General features: G+C 39.9%; 1 protein-coding gene across 13 annotated transcripts in view; it reads left to right on the forward strand.

The window, feature by feature from the left end:
* The window catches only part of EYA1 (EYA transcriptional coactivator and phosphatase 1), an 87008-nt gene that overhangs the window by 47609 nt on the left and 23369 nt on the right, over nt 1–16030 (forward strand). For 11 of the 13 annotated variants that reach the window (XM_074146828.1, XM_074146829.1, XM_074146830.1 and 8 more), the window contains one exon: nt 2598–2687. The exons of the other annotated variants lie outside the window; for them this stretch is intronic. In XM_074146828.1, coding sequence (XP_074002929.1) covers nt 2598–2687 — 90 coding nt within the window. The remainder of the gene's footprint in view (nt 1–2597; nt 2688–16030) is intronic. 13 annotated transcript variants of the gene reach the window in all.

Consider the following 16030-nt stretch of genomic DNA (forward strand, 5'->3'; position numbering starts at 1 on the left):
AGGTTCAGTATAGGATTATTTTTAAAAAAAAAAAACCACCTTATTCTAGCCTTGTCTTTTTTTTTTTTTTAAAGTTTTCAGCCCCCCCCTTTAATGTCTGACATCAGAGTTCAATCTGCTGCTGAGCCTCAAACCAGGGCTCTTGTGCTTTTTACTGCAGCAGTTGCGAGACTGTGACTGCAGAGACATTTAAAACCCTAATGCAGATAAGGCTTTTGCTTCTGTTAAATATGTGGGTATCCAGAGCTGCAGCTTAACAAAATTTTTATGCTAAGCAGAACTTTCTACAGAAAAAGATTGCGTTTAATCAAGGAATTAAGGTTTCTTTGAAAAGCAACCTGTTTTGTTTCTTCTCTTAGCTTTTATGGTATTTAATCTGACATTTTCAGTAGGTGCCAATGATTTTCTTATTTGTTTTTCTCCTAATTAAATTAACCTAATAAATAACATTATATTAATATTACTTTAGAGAAATCACCATTCTGTTTTGTCTGCCATTTAAACATACCTTGGAGTGAAATGGTTCACAGAAAGATTTACAAAAAGCCATTTTTTTCAGACTCAGAAGTGTGATAAAAAGTTTAATAAAAATGTTTAATTTAAGTCCTGCGTACATCGAAACTTAAAATATATATTCATGGGCATTTTTTTAAAATTGGCTATATGGGTTCATAACCAACATCATCATTCTGTCTGACGATTTATTCTGCTTTTCAAAATGGCGTTCCTCTTTATGAGTGGAAGGTCGAAACGGGATTAGTTCTACGCTGTTACGTTAGCAGTTGATAGTCAAGATGTAGCCAGTGATCTTAATTTGCATCTTAGATCCTTAGTCCATCTAACTCCTTTTAATAAGCAGAGCAGATTTGTGTCAGTGCTCAGGGACAAGAGAAATCCTTGTCTAGTTGTAAAAAAAAACCAAACCCAGGGTGCTGAGCTATGAAGGATGGTGGGGTGGTAACTGGGCACAGAGATAAGAAGGAATGTCAGAGGGAAAAGTAGCCTCAGGCCTAGCGAGAGAGAAAACATCACCTGCTTTCCACCTCACATGCCTGCAAAAGTAAAATCCAGACCTAGGTTTGCAGATAGAGGAATATTAAAACAGAGAGATAAAATACTTTTGTTCATATTTTAAAGTCTTTCCATTTGAATTAAGGAGCCAAATAGTCTTTTTTTTTTTATTTTTTTTTTTTTATTTTGGCAGTGCCAGTTTAAATATAAGGCTTATTTTTAAGAGCAAAGTTCATCAAAATAGCATGATGCAATTTTTCTTTCCCATTTATAAGGGCTTTTTTTTTTTTTTTTGACACTAGAAAACTTCACTCTTAATGTATGTGAGTGCAAGAATAGATGTTTTGTCTGTTCTATGTAGCTTTGTTTCTAAATGCTTCTTTCCAAAATTCTTTTTCTGGTTAGTTTTACTTGGGTTTTGGCATTTCCAAAAGGCAAACGAGCTGCCAAATCACCACTCTTTTCCAGCTCTGCTACTGACACATTATGCCTTTTAACCAGTGGTTATAGAAAAATGTTTGAAAGTTCAGAGATCATGTTGAAACACCTATTAATTTGATTGAGAGGTGGAAAAAGAAACTAGGGACTGCATCTCTTGTTTTTTAACTTTGGGTTGTCATCAGGTTTAGAATATTAACTTATTTTAAGTAAAATATGGGTTGTCACTTCTGCAGTTCTATTTAAAATATAATTCCTAACAAACTAACATTGTTAATAGGGGATGTCATGAGATAATGTAACATTTTCTTTCAGACTCATGGTTCTGGGCGCTTCGATATACTTGGCATTATAAACGAGAAACTCTATATCAAGTATATGTATTAGGCATTCTTTTCCATTTTTCAGATAGAAAATATATAAAACACCAAAAAAAAATCAAAACAAGACAAACATCTGTAATGCATTTAGTAACCACAATGCTGAACATGCTTTTTGAGTTTATTAGCTCAGTAAGGAATAAGTTGTTATGGTAATTTCTGTAGAGAAGTTAAAGTGTGTTATGTATTAATAACAAACAATAGATTTGTTCACTCTGCATGGGTGGGCCCAACTGAAAGCGTAATTAAAGCATGGTTTTGTGGAGAATCAAGGAGTGGTTTTAAATATAATTGCCATTTACAAATAAAACATTAACGGTGATTTGCTTTAAAGTCACTAGGTATTCCCAGGACTGAATCCTTTCACTTGTGACCAGTGGGAGTTTATTTCGAGTAACAATAGCATTATCGTGCCCCGGGTCGATCGTAAAACTTGTAAACAGTTGTAAAATCTGGAGGAGTTTTGAGGTGAAACGGATCTGCCCTTTCTGCACGGAGGGCAGAGAGCCCATGCCAGGGATGCGGGAGGCTGACCGCAGAGGTCCCCCCTCCAGAATCATGGTAACAGTCGAGTTAAGGTCATATTTTCGAGTGTTACTGGTAAGCGTTGTAGTACAGGATTAGAGAGTTGCTGAAGTTAAACTGAACAAGTGGATGTTGCGTTTAGCGCATCAAGTAATCTCTCTTGAAAAGCAGTTCTTCCAGACTGTAGTCTGGTGTGTGTTAGGCATGGTATTGACAGTGTACTCGCTTCATTTCTTCTTTAAGGATCCACCCACCTCTGTGTCTCTGGGACTCCGAATGGAAGAGATGATTTTCAATTTGGCGGACACGCATCTCTTCTTTAACGATTTAGAAGTAAGTGTTGATTCTTTGAAAACGCATAGAGGTGATTTAATAGTTGTCTCTTTTTATGTGTTATTGGGCTATTATTGACTGTTATTTTTGGTTTCACAGTTTTAATATGGAAACAGTTAGAAAACATCTGTATAATTTAGTCGTTAGGATATATAACGGTATCTACACTGAACGTCTGCACTGGCATTCAAAGGTTGCAATAGTTTAAATGGTAGGGTTTTGTCCTCACGGATCTTTGTATTTATGACCACAGTGGACAAGTCTTAGAAGCGTATACACCAAAAACACCTATAAATGTTAGAATTCTGCATAGGCCATTAAATGTTAAACTTCCGCTCCTATAAACAGTTCATGGCTGGTACAGATTTTTCACTTGCATCCCACCATGGGCAAGTATTACCTTAAACCTGAAGGACATCATTAATGTTGTACAGAATCATAGAATTGCTGAGGCTGGGAGGGACCTTTCAGATCACCTGGTCCAACCATCAACATCTCAGTGGCCTGTTACTGGGGGTCCTCTGCCTTCCCCAGTGGCAGGTTCCATTTATTTTAAGTGTGAGGGTTTCTCTGCCTCTCCCCGGCAGCGAGGAGCTGGCGTCGACGTGCCAAGGGCTTTTTCAGCCCACGTAGGCTACGGTTTGGCGACGCTTGTGAGATCGTTCTAAAACTATCCCAACTGCTGAAAGAGACTGTCACCATAATGCCTGGCTGTTTCATCTGAAAAGGAGAAAAAAGCAATTTCTGATCATATTTTAATAACATGAAAACATGAAAACAGTCAGATTTCTTTCCCATCGTAATGAAGACAGCTGTTTATTTAAAATCCAACTGTTAAGCAAGCTTGTGGTGGGGCTGCCAACACACATTAATCATCAAGTTGTTGTTTTGCTAGATTTTAGAATAGTGTGTTATTCCAGACAGGCAAAAGAATCTAAAAGATTCAAATGCAACTTTTGCTGATCAAAGTTAATTGGCAGCAATTGGCCTTTAAATATTTCCTGATGTTTCCCTTTTCAAAATCAAGCAAAATACACCTTATTTAATAGATGAGCCAAAATAATTTGAAAAATGCCAGTGTGTGATAGACCTCAAATGTGGTTTGTCCAACATCTGTCCTATATTTTGATTTCTTTTCATCTAAAAAGAAACCACTCACAGATGATTTGGCATCTTAGAATGTAATGAAATTATTTAAAATGTGCTTTATTTTTTCTTCCGTTCCTTAGTGGAGTATTTATTTTTTATACTTACAATAAAAAAGATGATTTCTTTATATTTTAAAGTAGTGCTTTCTTTCATTAAGGTAGCTGTGTGTAAAGATATGATTGTTTTGCGTATAAGAAACACCATTAGTGAGTTGCATGTATAGGACTGATTTTTCAGATTTGTAGGAAAATAAAACAATGCTAGTCGTTTTCCAAATCTGTTTCTGATTTCTGGTTATATTTCATTTTATCCATAGCAGAAAGAGAAAGTACTACTGTATCTTCCCAGCATATTCAATAAAGTTCAGTGTGTTTTCATTTGCTGTGCATAACCAGATAACCTGGTAGACTTGTAGCTACACTTTCCTACATGATTGTCAGCATCACCGACTTTAATGGAAGATAATCTACTGCATCTTATGGACAGTAGATTATCTTCTGCTAATTAGCATGGTACAGCCTTAACAGTACAGCATAGCAATTTATTCACTGAAGAGCTTCAAAGTTGTGTATGAGAAAAATCCTGATCCAGGTGGTTCATGGAAGCAGAGGAGCTCACTGGATGAGCTTGGTTCTTTATGTTTCCCCCACAACAAGCCACTTTATTTTGCGTCTCCAAACTCAAGTGTATTAGTCTGTGTCTATGCCCTGGTCCGTCTTCTTCACACACAGAAGCACTTAGGAGTGAGCGGTTGTGTTCATGTCCGGGTACACAGATCACAGAATCATAGAATGGTTCGGGTTGGAAGGCACCTTTCAAGATCATCAAGTTCCAACCCCCTGCCCTGGGCAGGGACACCTCCCACCAGACCAGGTTGCTCAAAGCCCCATCCAGCCTGGCCTTGAACCCCTCCAGGGATGGGGCAGCCACAGCTTCTCTGGGCAACCTGTTCCAGGGTCTCACCACCCTCACAACAAAGAATTTCTTCCTAAGATCTAATCTAAATCTCCTGTCTTCTGGAGCTGCAGTTTGTCCTTCTTGTGAGCGTCACCATTATTAGCAGGGCCTGCTTGGTTCCCAAGGCCTGTGACCTTGAGACAGATTCCTCGCATCCGTCTCAGAAACTCAAAATCCTTGCTTGGTGGTTTGGAAGTTCAGGCTGCCCTACAGCTTGGCAGACTTCCATGAAAACTGCGGGCAATTTGGCTTGGCTGTGCCTCAGGCGCAAAGCATCTGTTCTTGCTGATGAAGGACTGAGTCTGGAAGATCTAGTGGTGACCCTGCTCAGGCCTCAAGCTTTCCAATTCATGTGCATAAGCATCTGGGCTGTTAGGAATGGAGAAGTTTGTAGGCGACATTGCCAGCGAGCCACAGAGCTTGAGCATCCTTGCCCAGAAATAGCATGAAGACAGGCAAAGCTGGATTTGGAACAGGTCTAACCCGCTGTGTAGACATGTATTTGGGTCTAGGCATAATTCAAAGTGGGAACCTGAAAGCTGATGCTCTCCAGCTCACCCAGGCTCAAAGGGAACCCTTCCTGGCATATAGAGGGGCTGGGTTTACGGGCAGGCAATCATCTGTCATAACTTTGGCCTATGATGCACATTTTTCCAGATACCACAAGTTAATGTTTTTTAATAAAAATCCTCTTCTCATCTGACGCGCTCTAATCAGAACAGCTCTCTTATTATCCGAGTTAAGGGGAAAGAAGTATTTTGTCCTCTTATAAACTGCTAAAGACTGATTTAACATTTTGAATGCAAAGGGCAGAGCTGCAGCAGTGATCGCCGAAGCACTGCTTGATTTGGGTATGACCTAACTGGCTTTTCAAAGTTCAACCCAGAGATTTATTTAATGTTATTAGCTTAAATTCTAAACTTCAGCAGTCATTTTTCAGTCTGTATAAAGTGAATCAATGCCAACACGTGTCAGTTGCAAACTAGTTTACCCATCCTAATTTCGTAGGGGATACAGCCAGGTAAATGAATCATCTAATTTCCTATATGTTGCTCTTTATGTACTAATGATAATGGTATTTGCAATTGGTGTTTTTCAAACTCGATGAAAAAATTCAGTCAGATCTCACCATCTAGCTCTGAAATCTGTATTCTGTTTGTGAATGGGTGAGCTGCATCTAGATTTGCAATTACTTACTGCACCCTCAGTCTGTACTAATTCTTAGTTAATTGCTTTGAGTAAAAGCAGAAGAGGTGGCCTATTTCTTTCACTTTCCACAGATTTTCTTGGAGTAATTAATTCCAAATTGATATAATAGCAAATAATTTCAGATCTTGAAGGAATATTTTTTTAAACAGCATGTTAAAGGGGTATGAAAAGTTTTTTAACATACTGAAAGGAAAATATTAATGTTTACTAATATATAATTTGATCTAAGTACCATCGTAAACGATGTTTTCTTGCATTAATAGTAATATCATAATGAAATTATAGAAGCATACGAGGCCAAACAGTAGAAAATACTGCAGTATTCTCAACATTTAGGTTCCAAAATCTGCATCTGAGCTTCAAAATAGGAAGTTTAGGTTTTCGGTTGGCAATTTTCATTTAAATATCTCACGCTCTGTTCTATAGTAGAATTTTAATTGCATGCAGGAGGAAGTAACTACGTTGATGTAGTGCTCTCAAGAGAACCAGAGTTATCTCATCAGAAGAGAATGTGTGATTTTACATGCTGATTATGTTGTGATAGGGATAATAAGGCATAATATTTTAATAGTATATATGGAGCAATTACATGTATTAGGCATTTTAGGATGTACGCTCCAGTGCTTTAGGGAAATTAGCAACTTGATGATAGGACTGAAACGTGACATCTACCAATCTGCATCTTTAAAGGCAGTATATATTTACATATTTATACTGACCCTTTTAAAAGATTAATTTATTCATTTCTTTGGCGTATCAGGTGCATATTATAACTAGGTATGTTAGAGGAATAATTGCTGGTAGGGAATGATTACGAACATCTTTTTCAAAGATTCTCTATTCTAAAATGGTACCATCTCATCAGACCTGTTCCTGATATTTACTGACACTGAAAATGTCACTTATGAAGCCTTTTCTTAAAAAAAAAATCTTACCTAATGCTTTTTGATGAATAAGATACCTTTTTTTTTTTTTTTTGGTCTTTGTGGAATTCTATTGAAGTAATTAAATCAATTTGTAGTTTTATTTCTTTTTTTTTTTTTTCTTTTAGGCTTTTCATTACTGTTTGTTTATTTCAGGTTTTTGGTGTGGGCTTTTGGGAGGAGGTTCAAAATAAGGTTTTATATATTATGATACTATAAAAAATTAATTTTGACACCTCCAAGAAGCGCAATAATGCATAAGGGCACAGTAATGATGATTAGTGTTTATTTTTCTTCCATCAGTGAAGGATATATAATGCACACTCATGGCTTCACAGTTCACTTCTGTTTGTGGCGTCTCTATATACAAATTGAAGTTATGTGTATGGGAGTACTTTATCACGAGTGCCAGCATGGTATGAGTTTTTCAGCTATGTTAGTTGAAGTATTTCTCTTAACAAGATGAGGGAGTGCTATAAGGTATTACTGTAAAGCAGTAACTTTGGTTCTTTGGGGAAAAAAAATATACGGCAGCAGCCATCTGCGTTGCTGTGACTCTCCTGCCTCTTCACTCCATTAAATAAGGTTAGATTAATCCATTTTACAAATTCTACACATTACACATAAGGGAACACACCCAGCTCTCATAAAGCAGACGGATACTGACTGACCTAGACGCATCTTTTCACAGTTTAAAGCGAAGAATAAACAGCATTTACATCCTTGGACTCCCGTGCTCCGTGTTTGCCATGTTAAACCTCCTGCCTCTGCCCATATGGCAGTAAATCCTTCCAGGGCTCCTACAAGTCTGTGACTGCTAGCTTGGATTTACTCAGATCTAGAAGTTGATAGGGAGAAATTAACTGCCAGGGGTTTTTTGTTGTTTTTTTTTTTTTTTATGAAAACTGCTTTTGTAGATTGTTTCCTGCCTAATTTACTGTGTGATGTGCCTGCTTTTCCTTGTTTGTAGCTCCCGGTCATCAGACTCTTTATTTATCAGTATTTATCAATGCTACTTCTCCCTCAAGGCTGCGTGGACGGCAGCTTTTACTGCTTGAAATGTGAGTGGGATGTCTGACACCCAGCGGGATGCAGAACCCTTCTGCTCCCTAAAGAAACGTAAAGGACCCCTCTAAAGCCCTCGTTGCGATGCAGGCTCTCGTGGCGCTAAAGCAGGTGGTGATACCTTCTGTACTAACACCGGGCACTACGGGGATTGCTCCGAGAAGAGGTGCCCCAGGGGGATTGGAGAGTGTAGGGAGAGCTCAGGGCTGAGGAAAGGGACCACAAAACCCCAGCACGGCAACCGTGAAGCCTGATCACAAAGCAAAGCTTCAGCGTTTAGTCCCTCTTTGGCCTTTGCCTTCCGTTCTTACAGGTGATGCACGGCTGCCTCCCCGCTGCTGGAAGCAAATGCACCGTATAAATCACTTCTAGGCCTCAAGGAGACCTTTTCTTCATGACAGGAACATATTCTTCTTTTCATCAGCCTGAGAAATTTTCTCCTTTGTAGGTCTGGGTAACACCGCAGGAGGCTAAGTGACTTTCCTCCCAGGTCCTCCAGTGACGGTGCACACAGCTATGTCCCCAGCGTACCACGCAGTGCCCTGTAGGAATGCCTTTGAAGCAAGGCAGCCATATGTTCTGTTTCTTTAATCTGAAAGAGAGAAGGGAAACTATTTCCCCTCAGACCTTGATACTTTAATACGCCACAGACTTAGGCTGGTAACTTTGAGCACAGTAGCACTCTGAAGCATGATTTGGGATCGCGGGCATTATGATAATACACATTATTGAATAATAACATTCAGCAGGCTTGTTGTGTGCAGGTTATTGCACATCTCAAAGAACCATGACCACTGTGGGGTAAAGCGCTCCCTCTTTCCAAAAGCATTTTAGCACATCTGGTCCTGGAGTCAAGTAATCTGACAAGTGAACTGCTTGGATGGAAGCCAGCCCTTAAGTGCCGGCTTTGAGCAAGCTCCAGAGCCAGCTGGGAGAGCGGGTTGGCCACTATTAGCCCTGTGGAAGCCCATCTTTTATTCTCTCGCACCTTGTGGAAACGTTGTAGGGCCAGCTTTGGGCAGGCGTGACGGGTAGGATGTTACCTGGATTTAAACTGAACTAAGTTGTGTGGAGGTCCGGTCACTGGTGGGAGTTGGGGGAGATGCAGAGGCATCACCAGGCAGACCAAGGAGGTGGAGAAGGAGGACTGTGAATACACGATCACCAGAGAGAAAAGCTTGCTCAAGCTCAAGAAAAAACAGATCAAGATCATTTTCTGTCTGAAGCCATGCTCCAAGCTCGGAACATTTACAGGGTAAGCCTTTGCTGGCATTATATACTAATCAGTTGTCTAGTACAAATATTTTACATATATATTTAAGCAGAATGAAGTGACACAAAGTCCATTTTTCTAATTGCCACTACTTTGTAATTCCTAATCAGTGTGCCTTAGTCTCCTCATCTGCAGATATGGATGATGATGATGATAAGGATGGTATCTACAGATACAAAGATGATAATTCTGTCATAAAGCGCTCAAGAGGGAAGAGAGACAGCCAAGTCTGGTGGTTGTGGTAGCTGTTATTGTGTACAGTTGCAGTTGGCTTTCTAACAATGCTTCAGCTTGCTCTCTTTAACGTCTTCGTCTTCAGGAACATTCTGACATGACTGCTCTCTCTCTGCTGACACAATTAGAAAATGTGTGTATTCAAACAACTTTTAAAAAAAGGACAAAAAACCATTGCAAATAGTCATCCGAGCAAACTTTCCAGTTTTCCATTGTATTTGCTAATTTGTTTTCTACTGTTTTTTATTCTAGATTATTTTTGTAAGTTGTAATTGTTCCAGTTTGAGTTATTCATACATTTCAAGTAAAGTCTGTTTTTTAAAAGCACAGGGGGAAAAAAAAGAAAAAAAATACTTAGAGCAGAAGGCTGTCAGTCACCACTAATCACTGCAGTGTTTCAGGTGTTTGTACTTATGAGCTTGTAACCAGTATGATCCACATAATCTACTGTTTGGTACTGGGAATTCTATTTGGGATACCTAGATTTTGCTGTAGTATGAGCGAGCTAAAGTGTAGGCAGGCATGCTTTGTGAAGCAATAAATACATTGACAATCAAAGTACAGTATAGTAAAGAACATTTCATAGAATCATGGAATGGTTTGGGTTGGAAGGGACCTTAAAGATCATCCAGTTCCAACCCCCTGCCACGGGCAGGGACACCTCCCACCAGACCAGGTTGCTCCAAGTCCCATCCAGCCTGGCCTTGAACCCCTCCAGGGATGGGGCAGCCACAGCTTCTCTGGGCAACCTGTTCCAGTGTCTCACCACCCTCACAGCAAAGAATTTCTTCCTAATGTCTAATCTAAATCTCCCCTCTTTCAGTTTAAAACCGTTGCCTCTTACCCCTTGTTCTATGGCTACGGGGCGTGGTAAGAAGTCTGTTCCTATCTTGCTTATATACCCCCTTTATATATTGAAATACCACAATAAGCACAATAAGGTTTCCCCAGAGCCTTCTCTTCTTCAGGATGAACAACGCCAACTCCCTCAGCCTGTCTTCATAAGGAGAGGTGCTCCAGCCCTCTGATAATTTTCATGGCCTCCTCTGGACCTGTTCCAACATGTCCATGTCCTTCCTGTGCTGAGGACTCCGGAGCTGGACGCGGTGCTCCAGGTGGGTTCTCACCAGAGCAGAGTAGAGGGGCAGAATCACCTCTTTCAACCTGCTGGCCATGCCGCTTTTGATACAACCCAGCCTATGGTTGGCTTTCTGGCCTGCGCATTGCTGGCTCGTGTCCAGTTTTTTTATCCACTGGTATCCCCAAGTCCTCCTCAGGGCTGCTCTCAGTCCATTCTCCGCCCAACCTGTATTTGTGCCTGGGATTGCCATGACCCAGGTGCAGGACCCTGCAATTGGCTTTATTGAACTTCATGAGGTTCACATTGGCCCATTCCTCAAGCCTGTCCAGGTCTCTCTGGATGGTATCCCATTTGTCGGTGGCACACATGCTAGTGAAAAAAGGTTTGCGGTAGACAGCAAGCTGACTTGTAAGGTGTTAAACCCATCTCAGAGATGGTACCCTAAAGTCATTTCTATCAGATAACAAGACATGCTTTGTCTACGTGTTCTCCCAAATTGCACATTCAAAGGTGTTCCTTCCAGTGACAAAATTAAAGTTCTTGTGTCCTTCCCAGGAAATAAAAAATGAATGACATGAGGCAGTGCTTTGAAAATGCTCTTGTAACCAATAATAAACTAGTATAGTTGTTCTAAAAACCTGTCTAAGGCTTGATGGAAACTGAGAGATGCAAAACTCACTGTTAGAAATTTAAGAGACTGAGAAGTTTGCAGTGTATTTTCATGCTTTTACTGTCAATCCGTTAGCAGATTTCAAAACACTGATTTATGATGTATTGCGGATACATATAAACACCTGCCCTTAATGAGTTTTTACTTTTGAGGGGCTGCAAAGTCCCCAGTATGTATCACAGAGCTCTTCCGCCAGCACAGATAGTGCCCTAAGCACAGATATGATACACTGCTTGATGGTTCAGCATGTTAGATCCAAAAACAGGTAATGATGTGATTCATCCTGAAGGCCTCTTAGTGCCAGAATTGTCAGTTCAGATTTGAATAGGCTCTTTTTACTCTTTAAATTATCCCAAAAGTCTGAAATAATAAAACAGTGATGCCAAATGAATGAGTAAATAGTTGATACTAATGGTAAAAGCAGTTAGTGTTGCTATTCATTAATGTATTGCTTTCCATTTATTCTTGTGTAGAAAGACTTCTCTTCAGTTTGTAATATTTCGTGGAACTGACGTGAACAAAGTGATTTTTACATTTTCTTTAAATATTATGAATACCGCTGAACTAAAGCCCATCTACTACTGCAGATGTCAATACTGTAGTTATGACTCATTCATAACACATTCACAAGTTTCCTAAGTAATCCATTATTAGTTTATAACCTAAAAATCTAAAAAGTTCCACAAATTCAAGTAACATTCCTGAGCAGTAGATTCTGTGTTTTGGTCTCTGATTAAGCTGACAGATGTGTAAAATCTCATACAGCCAGTCAAGTCCCCGGTGCAGCTGCAAGTGCTGAAGAGTGCAAGTTATTCCAGCTAAAATCAACATTAATTTACACTCAAATATCTTTCCCAGCCCACCCTTTCTGTTCACGTAATGCAGTTATTTTGTGCTGTTCCCACCACTTTGAGGCAAACCATTCTTTTTGTACTCTTCACTGGGTAAAAAACTGGCTGGATGGCCGTGACCAGAGAGTTGTAGTTAATGGGGTGAAATCCAGTTGGCGGCCGGTCACCAGTGGTGTCCCTCAGGGTTCAGTTTTGGGGCCAGTCTTAATATCTTTATTGATGATCTGGATAAGGGGATTGAGTGCACCCTCAGTAAGTTTGCAGATGAGACCAAACTAGGTGGGAGTGTTGATCTGCTTGGGGTCAGCAGGCTCTACAGAGGGACCTGGACAGGTTGGATCAATGGGCCAAGGCCAATGGGATGAGGTTTAATAAGGCCAAGTGCCGGGTCCTGCATTTTGGTCATAACAACACCAGGCAACGCTACAGGCTTGGGGAAGAGTGGCTGGAAAGCTGCCCAGCAGAAAAAGACCTGGGGGTGTTGGTGGACAGCCGGCTTAACATGAGCCAGCAGTGTGCCCAGGTGGCCAAGAAGGCCAACGGCATCCTGGCCTGTATCAGGAATAGCGTGGCCAGCAGGAGTAGGGCAGTGATTGTGCCTCTGTACTCGGCCCTGGTGAGGCCTCCCCTTGAGTGCTGTGTTCAGTTCTGGGCCCCTCACTACAGGAAGGACATTGAGCTGCTGGAGCGTGTCCAGAGGAGAGCCACCAAGCTGGTGAGGGGTCTGGAGAACAAGTCATATGAGGAGAGGCTGAGGGAACTGGGCATGTTTAGTTTGGAGAAGAGGAGGCTGAGGGGAGACCTCATTGCCCTCTAAAACTACCTGAAAGGAGGGTGTAGAGAGGTGGGTGTTGGCCTCTTCTCCCAAGGGAATAATGACAGGACCAGAGGAAATGGTCTGCAGTTGTGGCAGGGGAGGTTTAGATTAGATATTAGGAAGAATTACTTTACTGAGAGAGTGGTCAGGCACTGGACCAGCCTGCCCAGGGAGGTGGTGGAGTCGCCATCCCTGGAGGTATTCAAGGAACGTGTAGACGTGGCACTTCAGGGCATGCTCTAGTGCCCGAGACTGTTGGTTTGTGTCTGTTTGTGGGTGGGTGTGGGGTGGGGTTGTGGGTGTTTGTTTTGGTTTGGTTTTGGTTTTGGTGGTGGGATTTTTTGGGTGGGTTTTTTTTGTTGTTGTTGTTGTTGTTTGGTTTTTTTTTTGTTGGTTGGACTCGATGATCTCAAAGATCCCATCCAACCAAAAATATTCTGTGATTCTGTGATTTTCCCTCACTGGGCATGTCCAGTGCAAAACCAAGAAGATCAAACAAAGGAGACATAATAGTCACCATTAAAAAAAATTCTCTTCTTGTTGATTTGGGTACCATCTTAAAGGGCAAACCTCGGATTTGCATTATGTGGGTTGGTGTTTTGAGTAGATTAGTCTCTGAAAGTAGTCTCTGATGTACCTTCTATTTTAGGAAAGCTAGGCAAAGCTAAGCATCATCCTTACTTGCCATTTTGCAGGATGAGAGCACATTAGCATGGTAATTAGTTTCTGTGAACCTCTTCAGCCTAGATTTAATTTTATCACGAATTTAAGAGTGTTATCAGTGCAGTTGTTTGGTATCTTGAGAGCCATCATGCAGTTTGTGCTGGTGTAGTTACGTGTGACTGCTACTACTGTAGTTTAATTTTTTTTTTTTTTTTTGAGAAAATATGCATGCACATATATTTTAAAGAGATCTATGCTGGGTTTTTTGGTAGGAATCTTTTTAAAATGTTGCTACCGGGAGAAAAATTAAGAAGTGTCTTTCATTCATTTTGTTTTAAAAGCACGAAAGGAGTGCTTGAAGTTGGTTCCCAAAATGTTTGAGTTTCATGGTCTCGGGAGATTTCTACTGTTTCAGCGTGGTTACAATAAGGCCTCTATCTGAATTTCATCCTGTTCAATGGTCTAATGAAACTTTAAAGAAAGGGGGAGGGGATTATTCCCTTTACTCATTGCAGGATCGCTTTTATTTTTCTGTGTTTTAAAATAAAATTTGACTGCCGTTAATTGCGTTTTTAAAATTTTTCTTTATGGCCAAGAAGCCGGGTGATTCTGTAGTGGGCTAAAGAGATCTCAGCCTGTGCTGTTAAAGCGTGAGGTTTTAATGAGGATTTAAAAAAATATAAATGAAAAGCTTAACAAAAGAAACAATGAGGTATTGAAGGAATGGAGTATTTTTTTTTTATTATTTTTTTTTTCCCCAAGATCCTTGTCCAGTCAGAACAGGGCAGTCCAGGCACTTTCTGAACGTTACCTGTGGTATTGTGCAGTCGGGAGACAATAGTTCTTACATCTTCACAGGCAGAGTACAGGCTGCTGACATGAGTACCGAGCTCAGCCGAAACCTTATTGCCACAAGAAAGATCAGCTATATCTAAGCAAATGTTACTTTCTGAGCTGTAGAAAATCAATCCGTTGAAAGATCTCTGCTTTTTCTGCTGCGTGTTTGTATAACTCGCCTTGCAAATGTGAAATATGGATACACGGGGGAATAACGCCTTCCCTAACATCAGTAGGCAAGGGGGGACAGACGATTGTAGCAGCAGTTATAACTCAAGTAAGAGATTTCCTAAGATTTTTCGCTGACTGAAAAGTGTAAAAACACAAGTCAAATATTTCGATTCATTTATTGGAACAAAATATGTATATTTTTCTTAAAGGTGTGTTTACAAGTCCAAAACTCCCATTATGGCCTTGGTCAAATGAATAAAACATAAATCAACCCATACTTCCTACAAATAAGGGCTGATGAACAGAATAAAAAAGGCAGTGAAAGCATGCGCCTTTTTTTTTTTTTTTTTGTTCCATCACTTTAATAAATTCAGACAGAAATTTGAATACAAGCAACCTCTGACTTCCAAACTGTCAAAGAGAACTGACTAACAAAACTAATGTCTCTTTCCTGAATCTAATCTTCACTAGTTTGGTGTTTAACAAAGCAAATTTAATGACTAACAGAAATATCTTCTACAAAAAATCATAAAGCAAACAGGGTTTTTTTTCTAATTGTTCCATTATATTATAAATTCATACGTCTTTCCCTACTATAGGGAGGTAGGGAAAAAAGAGAGAAAAAAAGTTTCATTTGAGTGCAAATTTTTAGTTTATAATCAAAACCACACTTAAGAATCTATGCTAACGTATTATTTCATGTATTGGGAAAGAGTCTGTAATTTTAAATACAACATTGTATATTAAGACAAAAACCCCAGATACTACTTGATTGATTTCAGTTCAGTCTATTTTTTTCTTTTCTTTTTAGTAAAAAGAAGTACTGTGGAAAAATAGTTTTCAAAACTTGCCAACAACAAAAATGCTTTCACTAAAGCATTAAATCAGCAGTGTGGTAATATAGCTTTTATGTATAAACTTCATGTGGTCACGCGAAGGGTTAAGCTATGTGATTTCAGGATAAAAGGTTTCCTGAGTTGACTATTATTCCTATGGTCTGCCAACAACTTTGCAATAAATGGAATGATTTTTATGGGAATGTGGTTATTCACAGCAAGACTACAGTTGGTGTCAGTATGAAAAATTCTTCTTTAGTAGATTCTCTCAGCAGGGATAACAGATCTGAAAGAAAGGCAAAAAGTAGTTACAGAGGACTCTGGATGGTGTTGGTGACAAATTATGTTTACAGAATGATGGGGTAACCCATGAAAAAGAAGAAATCAGAACAACAGTAAATCAGAGTCATGCCCCTCTGAGTACTGCTGTTCCAAAACAAGTTACTTGTGATTGTGTGTATCGTTTAGTAGCTCCCATTTCTCTTCTCTGTAAAGCAAGTGAGACTTCTAGGCTTTCAGTTGCAGGGGTATGAAATAATGCTTCAGAAATGAGTAAAATTACTTCAAAGTTATACCATTGTCCTTGAGATAACATAAAGTATTGGTA

This window comes from Numenius arquata, chromosome 4 (assembly GCF_964106895.1).
Source record: "Numenius arquata chromosome 4, bNumArq3.hap1.1, whole genome shotgun sequence".
NCBI classification, from domain to species: domain Eukaryota; kingdom Metazoa; phylum Chordata; class Aves; order Charadriiformes; family Scolopacidae; genus Numenius; species Numenius arquata.